Here is a 25,246-nt window from a genome sequence, read left to right on the forward strand (position 1 = left end):
GGTCCTTACCTGCCTGGGGGGCCCCCCCACCACCACCGGCCTCGACTAAGGTGCCCCCAAAACAGCCCCAGCGTGAGGTGGGGGTGTGACGCCTTCTCTGTTCCCTGGGCACCCCAAGATGCGCCGCCCCCGCCCCTCCCCAGGGGCTAACAGACCCCCCCACCCCCCCCCACCCAGGAGGCTGGTAGCCCAAATCCCAGCCTGGCAGGGAGGGGGGTGGGGGGCACATGTTAAGGCAATCATCCTGCTTCGCCCTGCCGTTTTGGGAAGGGGGGGGGGGGACACACGGGGGAGACGCAGGGACCCCCCCTCCCTGCCAGAGAAGGGGGGGTGACCCCCCCATACGGGGGGACGCTATAGCTAAGGGTTATATACACACCCCTGCGGGCGTTGGGGAAGGGGGGGGGGGCCGCCCCGGGGTTGGGTTGTGCTCAGAAGTGGCTCCCCCCCACCCCTCCTGCCATGGCCCCCCACCCCCATAGCCCCCTCCCCAGGGCTGGGCAGGGGTTTAGAGAGGAGGAGGAGGAGGAGGAGGAGGAGGAGGAGGGTGTCCCATGGGTGCCCCCCCCACCCAACCGGCTCTAGGAGTCCTTGAGCATGCTGATGCGGGCGTAGATCTTGAGGGCCGGCCCCAGTTTGATGTTCATGGTGCTCATGAGATGATCCTCCTTCAGCAGCAGCAGCGCCTGCCCGTCGATCTCCTGCGCCCGGAACTCCTCCGCGATCTCCTGGCAGCCTGCGCGGAAAGAACCAGAAACCTCAGCCAAAACCTCAGCCAAAGCCGCTCTCCTCCCCTAAAGTGTGCTGGGCGGGGAGGGGGGGAAGGCTGGGGAAGGGCGGGGGGGTGTCCCGTCATCTCCTGGTTATTTTTCACCTGGCAGCGAGCGGATGAACTCGTAGACGTCCTCCACGTTCCACTTGCTGGGCTCGCTGGGCAGGAAGCGGTGGCCGATACTGGCCAGGTCGCGGACGTGGACGTCGGGCAGCTCCATCTCGCGCAGCTCCAGGTCGCGCTCGCCCTGTCGCCGGCGGGAGGTGGAGGAACTGGCCGAGATGGGGGAGAGCGGTTCCTCGTAGCTCGAATTATCCGAACAACGACTCGAATCTTCTTGGCTGTGGTTGAGCTGCAACGACGCCGTCACGGAAAGAGGCACCGAACCCGGCGAGAGAGAAACCGGCGGCTGCGGGACGGAGCAGCGCCGGCCTCAGAGCCCACCCGTGCGCGTGTGTCACCCCGAATTCGGGGACGAATCCTGCCCGTCCCCCTGCCCTCACCTGCTTCTTGGTGTCTTTGCTGAGGGTGGGCAACGTCCCCTTGCAGGTCCGACGGCGGCCGTGGGGGGGACCGCCGGGTTTTTGCAGCTTGCTGCGATCGGGGTGGAACAAACCCACCCGCTTCGTGCACCCCACGTTGTACCTGTGGGGAGGGAGGGGGGTGAGGGGGGGGCGGGGGGGGGGGGGGGCCAGATCCTTGCGGGGGGGCTGCGCGGGTTGGGGGGGGGAGGTTTTGGGGTTACCTCTTGGCACAAGCCATGGAGCAGAAGCGCTTGGAGCGCTTGAATTTGTAAGCGAAGTCAACGCGGCCGCAGAGCTCGCACTTCAGTTTGGGGGGGTTCCCCTCCTCTTTGGATTCTGGGGGGCGCGGAGGGACACCCAGAGAGAGAAACACAACCAGCTCAGCCGCGGGGGACCCCCAAAACAGCACCCAGTTGTGTGGGTGGGTGGGGGGGGCGAGGCTCTACCACACCTCGCTCCGTGAGGAAATCATTTCGGGGGGGCTGGGCGCTACCTTGCAAATAAGGTTCCTCCATTTCGGAGTCGGTGGTGGTGGTGTTGTCCTGCTGCGGGAGTTTCTCAGCCAGCAGCTCCTGCGCATACTTCTTCTTCAGATTCCCCACCAGCAACGAGGAGCGCCCCACCTGTGACGGAAAAAAAACACTAGTGGGTGTCCCCCCCCCCTCCCCTCCCCAATTCCCTCCCTCCCACCCCCCGTTCAAAATCCAGCCCCACGAAGCACAATCAGGCTCGGGATGGGGGATACGTTACCGGGAATGGTTCTGCCCCTTCCTGGATGACGAAGCCCTCGATAACGTGGGTGAGGATTTGGGGTTTCACGATGGCCTGGGGCGGTTTGTTCTCACCATTGTGGGGGGCAGCGCCGGCGACGGTGGAGGCAGAGTTCCCGGTCCCCGAGGTCATGCCGGGAACGCTGGCCAGGGGCTGGGGCTGAGCATGAAGGCGGTCGGCGGGCGGCTCTGCGGGGGGGGGACACACAGACACACACACGGGGGGTTACGGGGGACGCGGTGACGCCGGCGGTGACGCCGGGGCCTGTATTACCATACAGCTGGGCTGCCTTGGGAAGGGGGGGAGGAGGAGGAGGAGGAGGAGGGCGGGGGGGGGGGGGGGGGGAGAGCAGCTGCTGCCGCTCCCAGTGTGGCCCAGTGAATCCCAGTAAGCCCCGAGACGCTCCGAAGAGGATCGCGGAAGGAGGGGGGGAAAGGGGGCCTAGAGCCCCCCAACCTCCCCAGTGCACCCCAAAATATCCTGGTGGCCCCCAGACAGCCCCCAAATAGCCCGGCAGACCCTGAAGGGGCCCCAGCTACGCCCAGTAAGCTCCCAGTAAAGCCTCGATACAGCTCAGTAAGGCCCCAGCAGACCCCGATCTACCCCGGAAACGCTCGATCTACCCCAGTAAAGCCCAGTATGCCCCAGTAAAGCCTGATACACCCCAGTAAGCCCCCACCGCCCCCAGCAAGGCCCAGTATGCTCCTGCAAGGCCTCATCTACCCCCGCACGGCCCGGGAGGCGCCGGTAAGGCCCCGGCAGGCCTCGCTAGGCCCCGGTAGGCCCCACCACCTTTGTCCGACGGCGGAGCCCGCTTCCCCCGCCCCTACCTGCGCCCGGGCCGCGGCTGCGGAGCCGGGACCGGGAGGGGGTGTGTGGGGGGGCGGATGCGGAAGTGAGGTCAGCGCCCGCCGCCCCGCCGGGCCGAGCCGGGCCGGACCAGGCCGAGCCTCGCCGGGGCGGGTGTAGGCGGGGCCGGGCCGCACTCACCGGCGGCGCTCAGCGGCTCGGCGGCCCCATGGGCGCGGACAAAGGCGGCGCGGGCGGCGGCGGCGGCGGCGGCGGAGCGGGGACAAAGGCGGCGGCGGCGGCGGCGGCGGGGCCGGGCCGGGCCGGGGCGGCGGCGGCGGCTGCGCGGGGAGGGCGGGGCCTGGCGCTGGACACGCCCCTCGCGCTCCGATTGGCCGCCGCGCGCGCGCGCGCCCACGCCGCCAGGGGGCGTGGCCTCGAGAAGGGGCGTGGCCTATGGAAGGGGCGCGGCCACACCTCCCCCAGCGCCTTGTGCCCCCACGCGTGGGGGGGGCGTGTGGGCGCCTCCCCCCCGCAAACACGCGCGTGTGTGGGGGCCCCTCGGGACCCTCCTCCAGCCAGAGGGGACCCCAGCACCCAGCCCCTGTGTCACGCCCCGCAGGCGCCGCGCACCCACCCGTGCCTCAGTTTCCCCGCCACTGCAACCCACGGGGGGGTGGGGGGGGGCCGTGGGGCTTACCGTGAGTGGGGGGCCGCTCGCCCTCGGGGGTGTCGGGGCCCGGGGGGGCGGCGGGCGGCGAGAGGGCGGGGCGCTGCGGCGGGGCGGCGGGTGGGCTCTCGGCGCTCCTCGGGGCGGGCGGCGGGTCCCGGCGGGTGCCCTCGGGGACCCCGAGTGGGGGCTGCGGCGGCGGGGGGGGGCACACGCGTGTGCGAGAGGGTCAGGCGTGCACGGGCGTGCGGGGACGGCGCGTGGGCACGCGCACGCGTGGACGCGCACGGCTCGAGGGCGCGCAAGGGTGGCTGGCACATGCGTGTGCGTGGGTCTGGCACACGCGTGTGCAAGATCGGGCATGCACGTGCACACACGTGTGTCTCGAGCGGGCACTCGCATCTACACACACATGTACGAGCTGACACGCGTGTTTGCACATGTGTGGGTGTGGATCTGGCACGAGCGTACGTGCACACGCGTGGGTCAGACACGCATGCACAGGCCAGGGGCACACGTGCACACACACGTGTGTGCACGGAGCAGACACACATGGATCAAGCACACGTGCACACACACGTGTGGATCAGGTACATGCACCCCCATCCCACGTGCACAGATCAGGTGCACACACGTGTGCACGGAGCAGGCAAACATGTCTGCGCACGTGTGCACGGCGCGGGTACACGCATGACACACACCTGTGCGTGGGTGTGGTGAACACGTGCATGCACACGGACCAGGCGCGCACACGCACGGATCTGGCACACACGTGCACGCACACGTGTGCCTCAGACACGTGGATTAAGCACATGTGCGCACACATGCACACACACGTGTGCGTGAATCTGGCCAACCCGCGCACACGCGTGAGCACGGCCCAGGTACACACACACGCGTGCAGGGAGCTGGCACGACTGTGCCCACCTACACGCACGCAGACACGCGTGGGTCAAGCACACGCGCAGGCCTCGGACACCCTCCCCCCCCCTTCATGCACACCCTCCCCGCCCCCCCCTGCACACAGATGAGGCCCCCCCAATCCCCCCCGCACCCCCAAACCCTGTCGGGGGGGGGGCCGGGGGGGGGACACGCCCCTCACCGTGGCGCCGGCGGGCTGCAGCTGCAGGATGACGGCGGAGGCGTGCTGGAACTTGCGGGGGGCGGCGTGGCAGCCGGGGTGACCGTTGGGGGGGCCGCCCTCACACCCCGCTCCTTGGGGGATCCCCGCTTTGGGCTGGGGGGCCGGGCCGGGGCTGGCGGGGGGCAGGGGTTGGAGTTGGGGGGCGGCGGAGGGGCCCGGGGGGGGCTGCCCGCGGGGCGCCAGCTGCTGCTGCTGCTGCTGCTGCTGGATGACGAACTGCTGCTGCTGCGGCTGCGGCTGCATCGGCTTCGGCGGCTGCTGCAGGAACTGGGGGGGCTGCAGTGGGGCGTAGGCTGCGGGGACAGCGACGGGGGACAGGGACCCCCTCCTTGTCACCGGCACCTCAGCCCCGATGGACCCCACCCCCAGGATCCTTCCTCCCTTGCGAGGCTGCTCCTCGCTCAGGCATCTGTTCACTCTGGTGCCTACTGACAACCAGCTTTGCCAGCTCCTGCTGTGGATGGAGGCTGGGCTCAGGCTGGCCTGGGGGGGCTGTCCCCCATTTTGGAAGCCACAGCAGCACAGCACCCCCAGGCTCCATCACCCTGTGGGGTCTCCTGGCCCACACCCTCACTGCTCCAGCCTCCTGCACCCCACTGCAGAGACTCACCCCACGGGGCCCCAGGACCCTGCGGGTGCTGAGACCCTCCCACCCAGGAGGCGTCTGGACCCACAAGGTCCCAAATACAGTCAGGATGCCAATGGGCAGGAAACACCAGTGCGGGCCACCATTAGGTTTCAGAGTGAACACCCCACAAGCAGCTTGGCTGAGGGCTGCGCCCACCCAGCTCACCTCGTCCTGACTTTCTGAGAACCCGGGGTGGGGGTGACACGCCCCCAAAGCGGATACATGGGGCTGCTGGTCCCATGTACAGGCAAGAAAACCATCATTAGGTTTCAGAGTGAATGCCCTGCGGCTCCCCCAGCACACCCGGGTGCCCCCTTGCACCACAGCGCAGCACCTTACCTGGGGTGACGAGCGGGTGGGTGGCAGCGGGGGCAGCAGCACGGGCCAGGGGGTGGGTGCGGGCGTCGGGCCCCCCCTCATTTTTTTTGAGGTGCTCGGCGGGGGGGTCGGGTGGGGGACCCCGAGGGGGACCAGCCCGGGGTGGGGGACCACCAGGGGGCTTCATGGCCAGGGCAGGGAGGTGGGGGCCAGCGGGGCGCAGGGCCAGGCTGTGCACCTGCAAAGACAGCGGCTCAGGGGGGGTGCAAGGGGGCGGGGGGGTGGATTTGGGGGGGGGGGGGGGGGGCGAGAACGCAGCGGGGGGGCTCACCTGGGGGGCAGCAGGCGGCGGAGCGGGCGGCGGGGCGGGCGGCGGGGCCGGCGCGGGGCTCTCGGGCCGGACGGCGCTGACGGGCCCGGTGGGTGTGAAGATGAGCTGGAGAGAGAACCGCGGGGAGGGGGGTTGTGACCCCGAATGTGGCAAGAGGGGGAAGGGGGGGGGGGGGGCTGTTTTTTTTCGGGGGGGGGGTCACCCCTCACCATCTGCGCCCGCAGGTACATCTGGGCCTGGCTGGCGGTGAGCGCGGGCGAGGCGGCGTTGCCCAGCAGCACGGCCTGTTGCGCGATGCCCGAGGCCCCCGGCCCCACGCTCTGCGCCCGGTTCAGCAGCTGCGCCGCCGCCGGCGACGTCGCCAGGTTGATCTGGAACGGGACGAGGACGGAAAGTGCCGGATCGACCGGGAAAAGTTGAGGGGGGGGGGGGGGGGGGCGGAAAGCCGGGGAGGGGGACACACGGAGTAACGACTCACTGTAGGTTGCTGCGTCGGTGCCGGTTGGGCGCCGTTACCGCCCGAAGAGCCGCTCTGTCTGTTGGCCGCTAAGCTCGCCTTGGGGAGGATAAAAAATAATTAAAAGTGAAGAGCTGAGCGTCCGCGGGGTGCCGTAGGGTGCCGCAGCACCCATGGGTACCTGCTGCACGGCGGCCAGGCTCTGGAGCTGGGCGCTGGTGAGGTGCTGCTGCTGGAGCGCGGCCGTCTGCAGCATCAGGTGCTGCTGCTGCGCCGCGTACATCTGCTGCAGGTACTGCGCCGCCGTGTTGGGCTGCCGGTGCAGCGCCTGCTGGATCACCTTTTGGGGGGTAAAACCACTTGCACCCCCGTGCCGAAACGCCCCAAGTTTCAGCCCACCCCCTTTTAAAAGGGCGTACCTGGACGGTTTGGCGGTCGGGGATGCCGCTGTAGACGGAGATCTGGGGCGCGGGCGGGCGGGCGGTGCCGGTGCTGCTGGGGGTCGTGGCGGTGCCGCCGGCGCTGCTGGCGGGCGGAGGGGCCGGGAGCTGCTCGTTCTCCATGGCGGGGTGCTGGGTGCCGGGAGGCGGCGGGGGTCAGGCTAGAGCTGGGGGGGGGGGGGGCAGGGGGAGAAAAAGTAAACACCGCACAGCACCCAAAATTGGCACCCGGCGTCCGCTCCGGGCCTCGGCGCAGCGTTAGGGGCCGGGTGTCTGTGCCGACAGGCGCGCGGGGCGCTGCAGCCCCCCCCTCTCGGGGTGTTGGGGGTGGGGATAAGGCCCCCCCAAGTGCCTCCCTTTGAAAGTTCCCGGGGTGAAGCGTCTCCCAGTCGTGGTGCACCCATGGGTGCCAGGGGGTTGTGGCGGGGGGGGCCTTGCACCCGCGTGGTCGCCCAACCTGGCACCTCCGGCACGGCCAAACCCCTCGCTGGGGCTGGGGGGGGGTTGCAGCCCCCTGCCTGCTGCTTCCTGCCTGCCAGCCCCCCCCAGCTGTGACCCCCCGCCCCGACAGCGATGGAGGGGGAGGAGGAGGATGGCGGGATGGAGGAAGGGCAGCGGGAGGCCCCCAGCGGGGGGGTCAGTGGGTCCCCCCCCTGGGGGGAAGGGGGCTGGGGCTACATCCTGCCCCGGGTGCTGAGGGAGGGGAGGGGCGGGGGGGGCCCCCAGCGCAGAGGGAAGGGGAGGACAGATGGAAGGAAGGATGGACGGAAGGACGGACAGAGGTAGGGAAGGGATGGACGGACAGAAGGACAGAGGAAAGGGAAGGGTAGAAGGAAGGACGGACAGAGGGACGGCTGGAAGGGAGAGACGAAGGTAAGGACGGACAGAAAGACGGACGGGAGGAATGAAGGGACAGACAGAAGGAAATGAGGGACAAAGGACAGGAGGGAAGGACAGAAGGACGGACAGAAGGAAGTAGGAAAGAGATGGAAGGAAGCAGAGAGAGCAAAGGAGGGACAGACGGACAGATGGAAGTAGGGAAGGGACAGAAGGAGGGACAGAAGGACAGACAGGAGGAGGAAAGGGACGGACAGAAGGATGGACGGACAGGGAGGGACAGGCGGCCAGAGGAAGGAATGCACGGAAGGATGGACAGAAAGAGGAAAGGGATGGAAGGAGGGAGGGAAGGAAGGATGGACAGAAGGACAGATGGAAGGAAGGAGGAAGGGAACCAAGGACAGGAGGGAAGGGAGGGACCAAGGGATGGAGGGAAGGACGGACAGACGGGAGGAAGGCTGGATGGATGGATGGAAAGAGAGGAAGAAGGACAGACGGAAGGAAGGCCGGATGGACATAGGAGAGGGACACAGGGATGGAAGGACGGACGGACAGAGGAAAGGGACGAAGGGAAGACGGAAGGAAGGACAGGGGGAAGGAAGAAGAGGGACAAATGGATGGGAGGAAGGGGACGGACGGGAGGGACAGCAGGACAGGAGGAGGACGGACAGAAGGACAGGAGGAGGACAGGGACAGAGGGACGGGTGCTGTGGAGGCCGCAGCTGGGTTTGCGGGCAGCACTGCCACCGCGATGGCCACGAGGCTCCGTGGTCACCGACAGCCACCCATGGCCACTGTGCGCCGGTGGGCCCGCGCAGGCCAAGGGACCTCTGGTCACCTGCCTGTGCCAGCGCCCCTGCACTGCCGGGCGATGGGTGCCACCACCATGGGTGTCACCACCATGGGTGCCACCAACCATGGGTGCCACCGTGGCAGGACCAGGGACAGCGGTGTGGGGCGCTGCAGACCATGGACAGCGGCCACTGCGGGTGGCCTTGGTGGCCACAGTGGGTGGCCATGGTGGCCACGCCACAGCGCGACCCCACCAAACCACGCCAGCCACCTCCAGCACCCAAGGGACGTGGCAGCGGTGACGTCCCCTGTCTCGGTGGCCTGTGGGGTCGCGTCCCTTGAGGGCGTCGCTGCCCCGAAGCACGGGGTGGGACGTGCACGTGTCCATGGGGGTGGCAGCACATGTCCCCAGCTGCTCCTTCGTGTGGCCTGTGACACCCCCAGCCCCGTGTCTGTCCGCCAGCACGTGTCCACCACGAGCCGGAGAAATTTTGGGAAGCGCTTTTCCTCCACCAAGCGGCCACGGATCATTTTTTTCCCCCCCCAGAAGAACCTGGTGGCACTGTGGGGTGACACGGGGCCACCGCGGTGACCGACACGGAGGGACCACGCTGGGCCCATCCGGAGTCAAAATTCCCCCCGGGAGCAGCACGGTGCAGGAAGCCCCCGGCGGCTCCCACCACACACCCGCCGTGGGGCCGAGCACCCCCCGTCCTCACCCGCACCAAACCCCCGTGGATTTTGGGGTGTCTGATGGGACGACCCCGCTTGTGACCCCCAGGTGACAGAAGAAACCCACTTCCGATCCCTGCAACCCCCCCCAAAAAAACCATTAAATCCACCCAAAATAAAAAAAAAATGGGGGAAGAATTCTGGCATTGCTGAGGTGATGTGGGGGGTGCGGGGGGGTCCCACAGCTGGCGGGGGGGGGGCTGCGTAGCTGGAACCCCCAAAATGGGGCTGCAAAATGATGGAGGGTGGGGAAATCCTAGGGGGGGGTGGGATAGGATGGGGGGGGCAGATAGAAGGGGGGGTGGGATTTAATAGTGAGCAGTGGAGTATGATAGTTGGGGGGGGCAATACTAATAACAAGGGGGTGCAAAATCAGAGGGGGGGTGAAAAACAATGGTGAGGGGTGGGGTATGGTGGGGGGGGTGAAAAACACTAGTGGGGGGTGGGATATAATAGAGGGGTGGTCAGATATGATAGTAACATGATCGTGGGGGGTGGGAAATAATAATAAGGGGGTGAAATAATAATAAGGGGGTGCAAAATCAGAAAGGGGGGGTGCGAGGTGATGGTGAGGGGTTGGAGGGGAACACTGGAGGGGGTGGGATGTGATGTGAGCAGTGAAACGTGATGGTGTGGGGCGGGAAATAATAATAAGGGGGTGCAAAATCAGCGGGGAGCGGGGGGCGGAAAACACGAGGGGGGGTGGGTGGGAAATGGGGGGGTCTGCAGCGGGGGGGGGAGCGGCGCGGGGGACACGGACACTGGTGGGGTCTGGGCCGGGCCGGGCGGGCGGCGGGGGGTGTCCGGGTGGGTAAACTGAGGCACGGCGGGTCCCGGGGCGCATGCGCGGCGCGGCCCCCCCCCCCTCCCCGCCCGCCCCCCCCCCTCCCCTCCCCTCAGTCCCCCCCCGTCCCCGGCCCGGCCCAGACAAAAGCCGCCGGGGCCCGGTAGCGGCGGCCGGCGCGGTACCTGCGGCCCGGGCGGAGCGGCTCCCGCCGGCCACGGCCATGGCCCAGGCGCCTCCGGGGGCGGGCGGGGGGGCGGAGGGGGGGGTCCCGGTGCCGGTGCCGGCGGGGCCGGGCCCGCGGCCGCTCCCTCCTCCCTCAGGCGGCGGCGCGGCGGCCCGATGCCATAACTCATTTGCATTCCTCCGCGCGTCACGTGGCGCCGCCGGCCAATCAGCGGCCCGCCCGCCCCGACGGACACGCCCACCGAGCCCCGCGCCCGCCGCGCCGGCGGCCGCCGCTCGCGCTCGCCATGGCAACGTGGGGAGGGAAGGGGGGGGGGGGGGGGGGAGTGGGGTCGCCATGGCAACGGGGGGGGAGGAGGAGGAGGAGGAGGAGCCCCGGCGCCAGGGTGCGCCCCGGGGGGGGGGGGGGGGCGGTACCGGCGGGTGCCGCGGCGCAGGGGAGGTGGCACCGGTCTCCGGTGCTGCTTGGGGTCACTCGGGGTCACCCCGGGGGTGCCCAGGCCCGGTACCGGCGGGATGCTGCACCGGAGGGGTGGTGGCACCGGTCTCCGCTGCTGCTTGGGGTCACCCCGGGGGTGCCCAGGCCCGGTAGCGGAGGGATACTGCACCGGAGGGGTGGTGGCACCGGTCCCCGCTGCTGCCCGGGGTCACCCCGGGGGTGCCCAGCGCCGGTACCATTGGGGTGCTGCACCAGACGGATGGTGGCACCGGTCCCTGTGTCCCCGCTGCTGCCTGGGGTCACCCAAGGGTGCTCCCATGGGTGCCCAGGCCCGGTACTGGCGGGGTGCTGTGACAGAGCGGTGGTGGCACCGGTCCCTGGTGTTTCCTGGGGTCACCCTGGGGTGCTCCCGGGGGTGCCCAAGGCTGGGCGGGCGCTGGAGGACACGGCCCAGCTCCTGTCCCCATGTCCCCACTGCTGAGCGGTGTCACCCCGAGTCCCACCCAACTTACCATGATGCCACCGGCGGGGACATTATTTGCAGAAGGCATTTGGGGCACTGAAATTTAGGTGATTAATCGCACCTAATTAGCTGCTGGCTAACTAACACCTCTTCATCTGGGGTGACTGGAGAAACATGCAGCCCCCAACCCGGCAGGTCACCCCCCAGTTTCCCCGGGGCTGGATGGAGTTGGAGGTTGGTGGCTTCATCCCCGGTTTTCCGAGACCGGGGCAGGAGCTGGACTTTGGACCCGTCCGCGGGTCGGGAAATCGGCGGGGTGAGGGCAAATAGTGCGAGGCCGGAGGGGCCGGGGATGCCGGCCGTGCCGCGAGCTCGGCAAATAAAAATATCGGCTCCTAAAGGGCTCGGAGGTTCGCAATGGGGCTTGGGGGTCTGCAAAGGGGCCTCGGGGGTTTGCAGTGGGGATTTGTGGGTCTGCGACAGGGCTCGAGAGTTTGCAAAGGGGACTCGTGGGCTTGCAGAAGGGACTCGTGGGTTTGCAGAGGGGACTTGTGAGTTTGCAGTGAGGGCTTGTATGTCTGCAATGGGACTTGCATTTCCAAAGGGGACTCAAGGATTTGCAAGGGGGCTCGTGGGTTTGCAAGGGGGCTCGTGAGTTTGCCAGGGGGCTCGTGGGTTTGTGATGGGACTTGTGGGTTTTCCAGGGGGCTTGTGGGTTTGCCAGGGGGCTCATGGGTTTGCAGAAGGGACTTGTGGGTTTGTGATGGGACTCAAGAATTTGCAACGGGACTCGTGGGTTTGCAGAAGGGACTCATGGGTTTGCGATGGGACTTGTGGGTTTGCCAGGAGGCTCGTGGGTTTGTGATGGGACTCAAGAATTTGTGATGGGACTTGTGGGTTTGCAGAGGGGACTCGTGAGTTTGCGATGGGACTTGTGGGTTTGCCAGGGGGCTCGTGGGTTTGTGATGGGACTCAAGAATTTGCAACGGGACTTGTGTGTTTGCAGAGGGGACTCGTGGGTTTGTGATGGGACTTGTGGGTTTGCCAGGGGGCTTGTGGGTTTGTGATGGGACTCAAGGGTTTGCCAGGGGGCTCCTGGGTTTGCAGAAGGGACTCGTGGGTTTGCCAGGGGGCTCGTGGGTTTGCAACAGGACTCGAGGGAAATCGTGGATTTGCGAAGGGGACTCCCAGGTTTGCACACAGGACTCGGGGTTTGCGACGGGATTTGAGTGTTTGCAGCAGGGCTTGTGGGTTTGTAACAGGGCTCGAGGGTTTGCAAAGGGGACTCGTGGGTTTGCAGTGGGGACTTGTGGGCTTGCAGCAGGAGTTGAGGATTTGCACATGGGACTTGAGGAATTGCACGTGGCCCTCAAGAATCCGCACGTGGCCCTTGAGAATTTGCAGTGGGGGCTTGAGTGTTTGCAAAGGGAATTTGTGAGTGCGCAGAGGGGACTCATGGGTTTGCAACAGGGGCTTGCGGATGTCCAAAGGGGGCTCGTGGGTTTGCAAAGGGGACTCGTGGGTTTGCAAAGGGGACTTGTGGGTTTGCAAAGGGGACTAGTGGGTTTGCAACAGGGACTAGTGGGTTTGCAACAGGGACTTGTGGGTTTGCAACAGGGATTTGTGGGTTTGCAGAGGGGACTCGTGGGTTTGCAGAGGGGACTCGTGGGTTTGCAAATGGGACTTGTGGATTTCCAAAGGGGACTCGTGGGTTTGCAACGGGACTCGTGGGTTTGCAACAGGGACTTGTGGATTTGCAGAGGGGACTCGTAGGTTTGCAAAGGGGACTCGTGGGTTTCCACATGGGACTCGAGGATTTGCAGAGGGACTCAAAGATTTGCAAAGGGGGCTCGTGGGTTTGCGCGTGGGGCTTGAGGATTTGCCGAGGGGGCTCGTGGATTTGCAAAGGGGATTTGTGGGTTTCCACGTGGGACTCGTGGGTCTGCAAAGGGGGCTTGTGAGTTTGCAGTGGGACCCATGGGTTTGCAGCTGGGGGGAGCTGGGGAGTCTTGGGGGCGGGGGGGGGGCTGGGAGAGCACTGGGGGGTGATGGTGGGAACTGGGGGGGCTATGAGGGCTATGGAGTGGCACTGGGGGTGCTGAGACGTCTATGAGGTGGCGCTGGGGGGCACTGAAGGGGCTGTGATAGCTGTTGGGGGGCACTGGGGGGCTGTGAGGGGCACTGGGGGAAACTGGGGGGCCTGTGAAGACGATGGTGGGGCACTGGGGGGAATTGGGGGGGTCTATGAAGTCGATGGGGGGACCCCAGGGAAGCCTATTGGGGTGTAGGAGGGGACGCGGCGGGGGGGACGGCTGAACCCCCTCTTCGGCCTTCGCGACTGCTGCCACGAGGGGGCAATGCCTTCCCTCCCAGCTGAGCTGCCAGAGGCCTGCCTGAGGCGGGATTTATCCTTTTCCCCTCTTTTTTTCCCTTTCCACCCCATTTTCCCCCTTTTCTCCCCGTTTCCCCCCCTTTCCCCCTCTCTTTTTTTTTACTTTTTTCCTCTTTTTTTTTTTTTTCCTCAGGACCTGCTGGGCTTCAGGATGCTCTGGGCCCACCTGAGCATCCCTGCCCACCCCAAAACCACTTCAGACCAGCGTATGGCCCAAATCACACCCTTTTCAGCCCAAAAACCGCCACGCTGGGTGATGACATCACCCACCACGGCAGAGACCGGACGGGAGGTCCCTGCTGAGTATCACCACGGGGAAAAGACGATGCGCATCAAGCGAACCTCCAGCATCCTTTGGCCCTGGATGATGTGGCTTCATTTTGGGGTACCCCATCCCGCATCCCACCCCTCATCCTCAGCTCCGTGTCTCCGCATGGAACCCCCCCCCCCAAAAAAAAAAATCCAAGCGATGCCAAGATCCAGGCGTCCCGATGCTCCTCGTGCATCCCGCCGGCACCACGCCACGATGATGCTGGTGGGATGTAATTCCTGATCGCTCCGGGGAATCAGGCAGGAAAAGCTTTTAAGCAAAAATCCGTATTGTTTCCACTCAGCGGGGCGACCATTCAACCTCCAAACACGCTCAGGGTTGGGTTTCCAGCCGGAAATTTCCCTCCGAAGGTACAAAAAGCCACATTTGGCCCCAAAAAATAAAGGGGGGGGGAGAAAAAAATTCCTCCGCCTCCCCGTGCGTTCGGGCTCTGCAAATATTTATGCGGTTCAAAAAGGTCCCAAGGGAACAAAGCACGGACGCGGCGCGTCCCCCCCCGAACAATGAAGCCGGATATTTTCTGATGTGAGCGGAGCCGAGGCCGGAGCCGGTTCATATCCGCCTACCTGCAGCCTCCAGCTGGTTTAAAATCTCAAAAAAAGGGCAAAAATCTTATTTTTTGGGGGAAAAAAGGCTCTTTGGAGGAAAAAAGGCTCTTTTTTTGAAAAAATCGAGTTTTTTTGAAAAAAAGGCTTTTTGGGGAATAAGAAAAGGCTTTTTGGGTAATAAAAAAAGGCTTTTTAGGGAATAAAAAAAAGGCTTTTTGGGGAAATAAGACAGGTTTTGCACAAGCGCAGGCTCCCACCTCCCTGCAAGCGTGGCAGGGTGGCGCACCATGATGGTCCCCAAGTTGCCGATGCGGGGTGTCACCACATCCCTTTTTTAATGAAGGCGGGTGGTTTAATGAGGCTGGCAGCTCGTTATCCTCCGCCGGGATGCCCAGACCCCCCCCCATCCATCCCTGCCTCCCCTGCGTGAGCATCCTGGCATGCAAAGGTCACCGTGACGACCCAAAGCGTCACCCCAACACCCTCAGAGACCCCCAGCCTCAAGCATCCCCCCATTCCGGGGCAGGAAAGTGAGGAAAAGGGAATGACCGAGGTTACATAAATATTTCAAGTCAGCTTTGGGGGTTTATTTCATTTATTTGCAATGGATTCAGGTATTTTTCCAAAGGAAATCGCAGGCTGACGCAGTTCCCCAGCCCCGCTGCACTCTCCAGCTTCTCCTGAATGCTCCAAATTGGGCTTTTTTCACAATTTTACCTGGCTGCAGGGTGGGTTTTTTTTTTTTTCCATCCCCTCCATTTTTTCCCCAAATCCTCCGTTTTCTGCTCACAGAGCAGAAATTGCAATTTCCATCCACTTGGTGTCAGCTGCAGCCCCCTCTCTGGCCCTGCCATCCATCCGTCCGTCTGTCCGTCCATCCCAAACCACCCCAAACCCAGCAGTGTTGGCTTATTTCTGGGGATACATTCACCTCCCTGCAATTAAAGCCTTAATTTACCAGCGTTAACGATTATCAGGTCATGAATATCCTATAGGATCCATACAGGAGTGAGTCAGCCTCTCTTTTTTTGGCTGGAAATCCTGCCAGGTGCCAACACCGGGAAACCAAACACCTTTTAGTGCTTTAATTCTGCTCATGTCTCCCGTGCATCCCCTCCTTTGGGTTAATTAAACCACGCCAATTAGCTCGGAAATGGCTTAAACTCCAGGATGAGGGGGGTCTCCCAAAACTGAGCCGCTGCTCTTGGTTGCAACGTGAATTTTTTTTCCCCCGGCACGTCAAAGCAGGAGGAGCCCGAGCGCTGCTGGGGCATTTGGCGTCGGGGTGTTTAGCATCTGGAATTTAGCGTTGGTGCATTTAGCAGAAGAATATTGAGCTCTGGGGTATTTAACATCGAGGCGTTTAACCCTGGGGCGTTTAGAACCGGGGAATTAAGCATCGGGGCATCTAGCACTGGTGTATTTAGCGTTGGGGCATAAAACTTTGGGGTGTGAGCACCAGAGCGTTAAGCATCGGGGCGTTTAGCATCGGTGCCTAAAGCGTTGGTGAATTGAGCACCAGGGCATCCTTTAGTGTCGGGGCATGTGGCACTGGTGCATTTAGGATCGCACAGCGCACCCCGGCGAGGCCCCGCCAGCAGCCCGGCCCTTGCTGAGTTTACAGACGTGAGGAATTTTTATTTTTCACACCCAGACCCCAAGAGAAAACCCAGCGCTGGGGCTGAGCTGCCTTTTCTCACCCTGTGAAACTACCCCTGGTGCTTCCAGCACGGGTGGAGAGAAGCGGCTGCAGCTGAAATTGCAGCAGATTCCGATTTTCTAAAGAGCAAATCGATTTTCTAAAGAGTTTTCCACAAACGGCAGCGCCGGGGAGAGGGCGGCGAGGCCGGGGGAAGCTCGCGACGCCGGTGAGAGGGTTGGAGTGTTGGGGAGAGGGTTGTGATACTGGGTGAGGTTTGCGGGGTTGGGGAGAGAGTTGCGACGCTGGACGCTGTACCACTGCCCGCAGGGCCACGGCATCTCCCCCACCACCTGCTTTTCCCCAGTTGCAGATGCTCAGGGGTTGCTCCGTCCCTCTTCCTCCTCCTCCTCCTCTGCCCCAGCCCGGCAGCGTCCAGCTCTGGCTCTGGGAAATGCAAAGGGTTCCAGCAGAGAGCAGTGGTAACACGCCAGCACCCCGCTGCCTCCCCCTCGCCCATCCCAGCCTTTCCAGCCAATTTTAATTTCCCTGGAAAGAGAAAAGTGGAATTTGCCAAAAATTTTGAGCTTAATTAATAAAAACTCTCAATTTTTCCTGGTGGCGGAGGTGGGAAGGGAGCGGACGGAGCTGGCAGCAAAGATTTACAGGCTGAATCGAGACTGGTAATAGCAAAGAAAATAAAAAAACCCCTGGTAATAGCAAAAAAAAGCCCCTTATAAAAATAAATTATAAGCTTCTCTATTAAATTATTCTGCCCCGCTGGAGCTGGACACCCGTTGCCTTTGATCCTCCCGGTCCCGTCCCGTTCCCAGCCCGCGGGCCGGGGTGAAGGGGACCCGGATGGTAATGGGCACTGACGGCTCGGAAAAGCGAGACGGCCGCTTCGTTAATGAGCCCTAACGAGGCCAAGGGGCCCGATGAGGCCGTCGGCGGGTTCTGCTGAGCCGGCTGGGTTGGGAGCGATGGGGTGATGCCCCGGCGGGGCGCTGGGCTTTGCGAGGGGGAGGCTGTGAGAAAAGATGGGATTTTTCTTTTTTAGCTTTTCTGCATCCCTCATTTTTCCAACAGGGAAGATTTAATTAAAAAAAAAATTAACTGGACATATGGATGGGGAATTGGGTGACTTCTACAATACAGTGGGATAGAGCTGAGAGCAGCCCGGCTTGCTCTGAGCTTGCAATGAGCTTGTAACAAGCTTGCAATAGGTTTGCAATGGATTTACACAAGGAGGATGCGATGGGCTTGAAAGGGATTTACAACGGGTTTCCCGTGGGCTTGCGATGGGTCTGCAAGGGGTTTGCAATGAGTTTGCAATGAGTTTGGGCTGGGTTTGCAATGAGTTTGCAAGGGGTTTGCAATGAGTTTGCAAGGGGTTTGCAATGAGTTTGCGCTGGGTTTGCAATGAGTTTGTAAGGAGTTTGCAATGAGTTTGCGCTGGGTTTGCAACGAGTTTGCGCTGGGTTTGCAATGAGTTTGTAAGGAGTTTGCAATGAGTTTGCAAGGGGTTTGCAATGAGTTTGCGCTGGGTTTGCAATGAGTTTGTAAGGAGTTTGCAATGAGTTTGCAAGGGGTTTGCAATGAGTTTGCGCTGGGTTTGCAATGAGTTTGCGCTGGGTTTGCAACGAGTTTGCGCTGGGTTTGCAATGAGTTTGTAAGGAGTTTGCAATGAGTTTGCAAGGGGTTTGCAATGAGTTTGCGCTGGGTTTGCAATGAGTTTGCAAGGGGTTTGCAACGAGTTTGCGCTGGGTTTGCAATGAGTTTGTAAGGAGTTTGCAATGAGTTTGCGCTGGGTTTGCAATGAGTTTGCGCTGGGTTTGCAACGAGTTTGCGCTGGGTTTGCAATGAGTTTGCACTGGGTTTACAATGAGTTTGCAAGGGGTTTGCAAAGAGTTTGCACTGGGTTTGCAATGGGCTTGCAACAGGTTTGCAAGCAACAAGTTTGTACTGCAAACCCGTTGCAATGAGTTTACAATGAGCTTGCAAAGGGCTTGCAACGGGCTTCCACTGGGCTTCCAACAGGCTTGCAACAGGCTTGCAGTGTCTTCTATTCACAGAGGCAGGCCAAACTCTTCGCGTCTCAGGAAGCCAAATCTCAACTCCCGATTTTCGCACCGCGTCCCCGAGGTGCCGCAGCCGACGTGGAGCTTTCCCAAAGCTCTCCTGACGCTTCAGCTTTCCCAGGGCTGTCTCTTATTTCAGACCATCCAGGGAGAGGTTTTATTTCAACCTCCCCCCCCCGCCCTTCGCTTTGCTTTCCGCGATTTAAGGAAAAGCAGCTGCAAAAGTGGGAGATGAAAGAGTCGGCTGAAGCCAAGGGAGCGTGGAAAAACCCCGCGGCGCTGCAGGGAAGGACCCCGAAGGTGCGATGGCTGCGTGGGGCTGCGGCTGGTGACGCGCGGGAAGGCAGGACGGCCGAGATGAAGGAAGCCCTGGAGCCTCCGAGTAACTGGAACCAGAAGGGAGGGGAGTCCAGGCTGGGAAATTCAGCCCGGGGAGGCCTGGAGCAGCGGGGTTTCTTTGATCTGGGCATTGGTTCCCGGTTTCCTCCTTCCGTCGGTGGTGGGATGCGATGGGATTGAGAGGGGCTTGCAATAGGTTTACAACAGGCTTGCACCAGACTTGCAGTGGGCTTGCAATGAGCTTGCAAGGGCCTTACAATGGGCTTACAACAGGCTTATGCCAGACTTGCAGTGGGCTTGCAATGAGCTTGCAAGGGCCTTACAACGGCCTTACAACAGGCTTGCAATGGGCTTGTAATAGGTTTACAGTGGGTTTGCAATGGGCTTGTAACATGCTTGCAACAGCCTTGCAAGGGGCTTGTAATAGGTTTACAATAAGCCTGCAACAGGCTTGCAACCAGCTTGTAACAGGCACGCACTGGGCTTGGAATGAGCTTGCAAGTGGCTTGCAATGGGTTTGTAATAGATTTACAACGGATTTACAAGGGGCTTGCAGTGGGCTTGCGATGGGTATTGAAATGAACTTGCAAAGGGTTTACAATGGGCATGCAACAGGCTTGCAATTGGCTTGTACTAGGTTTACAATGGGTTTACAAAGGGCTTGTAATAGGTTTACAGTGGGTTTGCAATGGGTTTGTAATAGGTTTACAATGGGTTTACAAGGGGCTTGCAGTGGGCTTGCGGTGGATATTGAAATGAACTTGCAAAGGGTTTACAATGGGCATGCAACAGGCTTGCAATGGGCTTGTAATAGGTTTACAATGGGTTTGCAAGGGGCTTGTAATAGGTTTACAATGGGTTTGCAATGGGCTTGTAACATGCTTGCAACAGCCTTGCAAGGGGCTTGTAATAGGTTTACAATAAGCCTGCAACAGGCTTGCAACCAGCTTGTAACAGGCGTGCACTGGGCTTATAGTGGACTTGGAATGAGTTTGCAAGTGGCTTGCAATGGGTTTGCAATAGGCTTACAATGGGTTTACAAGGGGCTTGTGGTGGGTATTGAAATGAACTTGCAAGGGGTTTACAATGGGCGTGCAACAGCCTTGCAACGCGCATGCAACAGGCTTGTCATCGGCTTGCGCGGGCGTGCAACAGGCTTACAACAGGCTTACACTGGGCTGCTCCTCTCCCGCCAGAGCGGTGTCACTTCTCGCTTTTGAGCCAAATCTTTGGTGGCTTAAGGAGCAGAACCCGCCTCCCCCACTTACGGAGGGACCTTCCCGCGTGCTGGAGAGGGGCAGGAGTCAACGAGCGTTGCTCCACGGCATCGTCCACCCGAAGGGAGACCGTAAATCCCATTTATGGCAGAAAAACACCCAGATTTCTCCTGGAAAATCCCAGCAGAGGGTCCCAGCACTGCTGCTGAGCCAGAACGGTGCCAAGACAGTGAAGGTGATGCCCAAAAAAAATGGGCTTACGGATCTAGGAGAGTGGCCAGCAGTGGCCTCCAGGACTGTCTCCACTTCTCCCACAGCGTCATCTGAGGTTGGGATTTTTTTGAAAAAGCTGGAAAATGATGCGTGTTGTGCTGCTCGGGCCATCCTGGGCTCACTCTCACCCACTGTCAGGCATCACTTTGCTTTAACCTTGGTTCTTAACCAGGAAAAGTTAAGCATTGAATCAGTAAGAATGTATTTTCTGTTTAATTTTGAAAGAAGACCTAAATATGCCCATGAATTGGGGGAATTATTTGCGTTTTTACCATTTTGGAAGGAATTTGTTGCTACTTTCAACCTCTGTTATAGATTTGTATTGCAGATAGAGCAAACCAGCCCCGCTAATCGCAAAAATTGCTTCGCTCCAGGCATTTACTCTGATGCAAAAGTCAATAAAAATCCCACCCCAGCCCTTGTCTGATGAGCAATCCTGCATCAGTTAAACAAATTAACACGGATTTGGGTGGAAGAGCTCCAAGCCAGCTCCCAGCTCTGCAGCATCCCCTCCTCGGGGCCAGCTCAACCGTTGACCCAACCCAAACCCAAGCGGGCTCGCTCTCCCCCTGCTCTTCCTGGGGCTTTCTGCTGGGAAAAGGGAAAAAATAATCCATTTTCTCTTAAGTAAGGATTTATTGCCTTATTCCTGACCCTAATTTATGGCTTTTCCGTGTCTCGATACGGTATCACACTGGGTACCACCAACCTGCTCATTATGTTGAACCTCTGTTCTCATCATTCTGCCCCAGATTGAGGACAAACCGCCACAAGCAACATATTTTATAATAAATCCTGCATTTATTTCTCTATATTATATATTTCTGATATTTTTCTCTTAACAGGGCTACGCTACCAGTGGGATCTGATGGCCCCTGTTTTGCACCGTGGGGTACGTTCAGCATCATCCCTCGAAAAAATGATATTTATCAAGGTCCAAATTGCAACGGATCGGGGACGAAAATGCCTTTTGCTGGAAATTTCCCCAGCCATCCTTTTCGCAATCCCAAATCCCCATTGCCAGAGCGAGATGCGAGAGATGAAAGCACCGAGGAGGGGTCATTTTGGGATGGAGGTGGAGAAGACATCGCACAACTGGTCTGAGAGGTTCCCAACCCATCCCAACCGCTTGTTTTCACCCCTGATATCCAAAATAAAGGAAGAGGAGCTCGGGTCGGAGGGTTTTCACCCATGTCGAAATGCAGTGATTCACCCAGCCCCACAACCGGTTGCATGGGTACAGTCACCCATGGGTGTGTGGGAACCTCCTGCGTGGATTTTTACCCTTCGAGAAACCTCCTGGAGAACCTGCTCCTGGTATTTTGATTTTTCTAGGAGGAGCAAAGATGTTATCGCTGGTAAATCCTAGTGAACTCATCCAGGTTTGCTCCCCTCCAGCCAGAAACACCTGCCAAATCCAGCAAAGGAGGAGATAACGCAGGAAAAATAGACCCCTGCCCCGGAGCAAAATACTCCTCAATTTATTTATACTGCTGAGGAAAAGCGTCGATGCTGAACCCAAGTTGCAATGTGGATGCAAAGCTAAAATCCCCCCGATTGCTTGGTGGAGCAAACGGAGCTGTGGTTTTCCCCTGCAGACACGGGGTGTTTATCCCTCCACGCGTGCAGCAAACAGCAAGTTGACGTCCTCCCCGTGCTCCCCACCACGGCTGGGGATGCACGATGATGCGCCGGTGCTCCTGGAGATGCTTCACAGCCCCTCCTGGGCATCTCCCAGGGAGATGTTTTGCTGGAGAAACCACGCAAATTTGCACAAAAGCCATTTTCTAGAGCAGGAATGAAACGCCGCTGCTAATTAATAGAGGATTGGGGCACGTTTTGAAGCCCACCGTGATGTCGCTTGGTCATCCCGCTATGGGATTGTGCAATAATTTGCGTAATTTAGCTGCAATCACCTCCAAAATCTTTACATGCCAAGAGCTTGGCTCTCATAAAGATGCTACGAGCCCCGTATAATTGCTCATCACTAGGAATTTCTACTCCAACCACGTCCCGGATGGTCCCACCACCCATCGGAAATGATCCGCTTGGATCTTGGGAGTGCTGGCGAGGAAAAATAAACATGGCGAAATCTTCCCGGGTTATTTAATGTGGCAACGAGCCAGGCTCAGCACCACCTGAGCTGGCAGGGAGCGGTTCTATATTCAGGCTCTTATCTCCCATTACAGAAGGTAAACAGTGGATTTGGGATATCAGCCGGGCTTAGGTGGGATGGGCTTGGTTGTTAAGACCGGTATCGGCATGGTGAGGACATAATGAGCTGGAAATAGGTCTCTTGTCTACCATATATAAATATTGAGTACATGAGTCTATGAGTGGGTGACTATATCCCATAGCTGCATCCAGCCTGATTTCACGTTGCTTTTGAGGCACATAATGCAATTTTAGGGCAAAATAAGTGCGGTGTCACCTCCACCTGCTTTGCCCAGGCGCGTCATATGTGTCTGACCCCGATGCAAGGTTTAAGCTCTCCCCTCCAAGACCTTCATGGATGATGCTCTGCTGTTCTTCCTGTGTCTCCTCCAGTGTGGGATAGAGCTGAGACGTGGCTGGAGACGTGCAGCTCCATCCATCCCCATGCAGCTCCTCTTCAGCCAGATGGTTCTGAGTCATGTTGAGGTCATTGACACAAAGTCTTCCACCAGCTCAAGTCCTTTTCATTGCTCTATTAGTAGATTTGGATGCCAAAAGCTGCCTTGGTAATCTCTGGGAGCTACAGGGAGTGCTTGGGCGTGCAACACTTCTCCTTCGCTTCGCCCAGTGTCGACCTGTTGCTGGTTGAGTTTCTCCTCCAGCTTCAGTTTCAGGCTGATATTAAAACCACGTGGGCCACAAAGCCTTATTGCACCACTTTGAGTTGCATGCAAATGAGAGCTGGGAGCATGCAAAGTTGTGGAGCTCCTGATGCAAAGTTTCTGTTGGCTTTGCATGCAGCTTGGTCCACCCAAGGTAATCGAGATCTCCAACTTGGTCTTATCTCCAATGTTAGCTCCAGCTCCTCCTTTTCATGGTTCTGGTTCTCCAGCTCAGCCTTGTTGCATCTCTTGCTCACACCAAGACCTTCATCTCTTGCTCACACCAAGACCTTCATCTCTTGCTCACACCAAGACCTTCATCTCTTGTTTACATCAAGACGTTTGTGTCCTGTTCAAACCAAGAGTGCCACGGGTTGGATGCACAGTCCCAGGCGAGACTCAATCCCATTCCCACCACTGTTTCCATGGGGTCGCATCCTCCTGCTTTGCTCTCCTGGACTGTGATTATTTGTCTACCACTTGGCTTCTTCCTTTTCCTACCCTTTGAAACGGAGCTTTTGCTTCCTTTTCAGTCAGCCTGAAGTTCCTGCACTCTCCCGGCAAAGATGTGAATAACGTAGGGTTGGATGAGCCATGCTGCTCCTGGGAGAAGGACGAGAGAGAAGAGGTTGAGATATCAACCAGGCTTTCTCATCTGACCAGGAGAAGCCACAGCCCCATGACCAGGGAAGGTGACAGCTCTCTTCTTGAGGAGCAAGACAGTATTTCCAACATGCTCTTGATGTAGAGAGCATGGCCAGTCAAGACATTTGCCCCTTGGGTTGGTGCCAACTTCTTGGGACAATGTGGCCAGTTTAGACCCTCCCAGGTCAAGAGAAAGAGGAGAAGGACCAGTGTAAAGTCACCAAGATTTCTAGGTCAACGCATGTTGGGAGATATGGGGGAGCTGGGCTGGGGGATGCTGATGAAGAGGAGGGCAAGGGGAGGATATAACCACAACCACAGCGACGTGGAGGGTTTTCCCAAAGAGAACGGCACCAAATCTGCCTGAAAATCCAAATTCACCTTATAATAACCTCAATTCCAACATCCTCCAACACACCATCTCCATAATGTGGGGCAACACAAGCCCTGGAGATACAGACACCCCTCCGGTTTCAGCCCTCCTGCCCCTCTCCTTTGCATTTTATAACTTGGTAGCAGTAAACCCACAACGAGACTGGGGTAACCTCGAACAAAAAACCCTGCAAATTATTTCAGCTCAACAGGTCGGAAGGAGGCCAAGACGCCAGTGGAGCTGTCGCTTTCTATTTTCCAGCCCTTTGCACCAGCGGGAGAAATTTAATGTAGATAAAAAACCCCCACATGCATCCTCGCCAACCCTATTGAACAGCTGCAACCGCCGCGCGTCCAACCGCAATAGGGGTCGTAGCAAAGCCCATCGCCTGGCTCTGAATCTGTCTGGCTCCAGCGAAGCCCTTGGCATGAAAATCCACAGCGAATGGGTTTGCTGAGGGTTTTTTTCCCCTCAAATCCTTTCCCGGCAGAGTTTGCTGGGAGGTGGTACAGCCCAGAGAAGCACCCCAGCATCCCACGTAGCAGCAGGTGCAGGTGGAGGGGGAAGACGCCCAAAGCATCGGGTCTACCCCGATATTTAAAGTGAAGAAAAAAAGGGGGGTTTAAGTTCTGTTTATGATTTTTGCAGCCCTGAGGGGGGAGCTTTTAAATGCCCCAGTCTGAGCTATCTTAGGGTTATACATTTAAGAAAATAGATATATACACACACACATATATAAAGTTACATATATATATATTTATATATAAAAAATATAAAGTAATAAACTTTTTTTTCCTTTTCCCTGCAGAGGGGCTGGCTTGGAAAGGGAGAAACCAGCCTCAAGCTTAGCTGCCTCCAGCTTAATCCCCCGCCAGCTCCTAACGAAGAATAGACCAGTTATTCATTAAACAGTGAAATAAAACTATAGATACTTGAAAATATTTCCTGCTGGGGCACGTGCCCCTAAATCCCACGGCCAAGTTTGCTGCTTAGCCCAGGTTTATCTTAATCTCGATCCATAACACTGCCCTCAAACATCCTCCTGCAACTTTTAGACTCAGTTTTATGGATTTTAAGGTGAAATAAAGGTTTTTTTCCTGCCTGGAAACGGGAAAGCACACCCAGGAATAGAAGTGGATGCTAGAAATCCAGAAAAATTTTAATTTTTCAAGTTAAATAAGAGCTCTGAGAGACAAGCAATGAGAACAATGCATTATACATAAATTTATCATTTTTTTTTGCTTTTAGGGTGTCCCAAAACCCTCTTTCTTTTATGGCCAGGAAGGCAAAGGAGATGTGAGCATCCCTCTCCGGGGTCAGATGCGTCCCTCGTGGAGAAGATATTTGGTGCCAAAGCCAGTGAGAAGTCACGCCGAGTGCAGGGAGTGGGGTGCAATAAATTTTGTAGCCCTCCTGATTTTTACAGGAGAAACAAAAATGCTTTTCAAAATGATGCTCGGTCAAAGGGGAAAAGGCAAATGGAACCTCAGGTTTGCAAAAAAAAAAAAGGGTCCC

The 25,246-nt window shown here is 59.3% G+C and overlaps 1 protein-coding gene across 1 annotated transcript; it reads right to left on the reverse strand.

The window, feature by feature from the left end:
• Window positions 1-2: 2 nt before the first annotated feature.
• Window positions 3-10,301, reverse strand: PHC2 (polyhomeotic homolog 2). The gene is made up of 15 exons (XM_074892748.1): window positions 10,175-10,301; window positions 6,824-7,011; window positions 6,586-6,744; window positions 6,426-6,503; window positions 6,157-6,318; window positions 5,948-6,052; window positions 5,638-5,854; window positions 4,629-4,963; window positions 3,557-3,716; window positions 2,047-2,255; window positions 1,790-1,919; window positions 1,518-1,632; window positions 1,276-1,417; window positions 875-1,181; window positions 3-736 (listed from the first exon to the last, which is right to left on the reverse strand). Exons 2-15 carry the CDS (start codon window positions 6,965-6,967, stop codon window positions 582-584), a joined length of 2,418 nt encoding a protein of 805 aa, XP_074748849.1. The 5' UTR covers window positions 6,968-7,011; window positions 10,175-10,301; the 3' UTR covers window positions 3-581.
• Between the last annotated feature and the right edge of the window lie 14,945 nt (window positions 10,302-25,246).

The sequence above is a fragment of the Strix uralensis genome, chromosome 23, assembly GCF_047716275.1.
Source record: "Strix uralensis isolate ZFMK-TIS-50842 chromosome 23, bStrUra1, whole genome shotgun sequence".
In the NCBI taxonomy this organism is placed as follows: Eukaryota; Metazoa; Chordata; class Aves; order Strigiformes; family Strigidae; genus Strix; species Strix uralensis.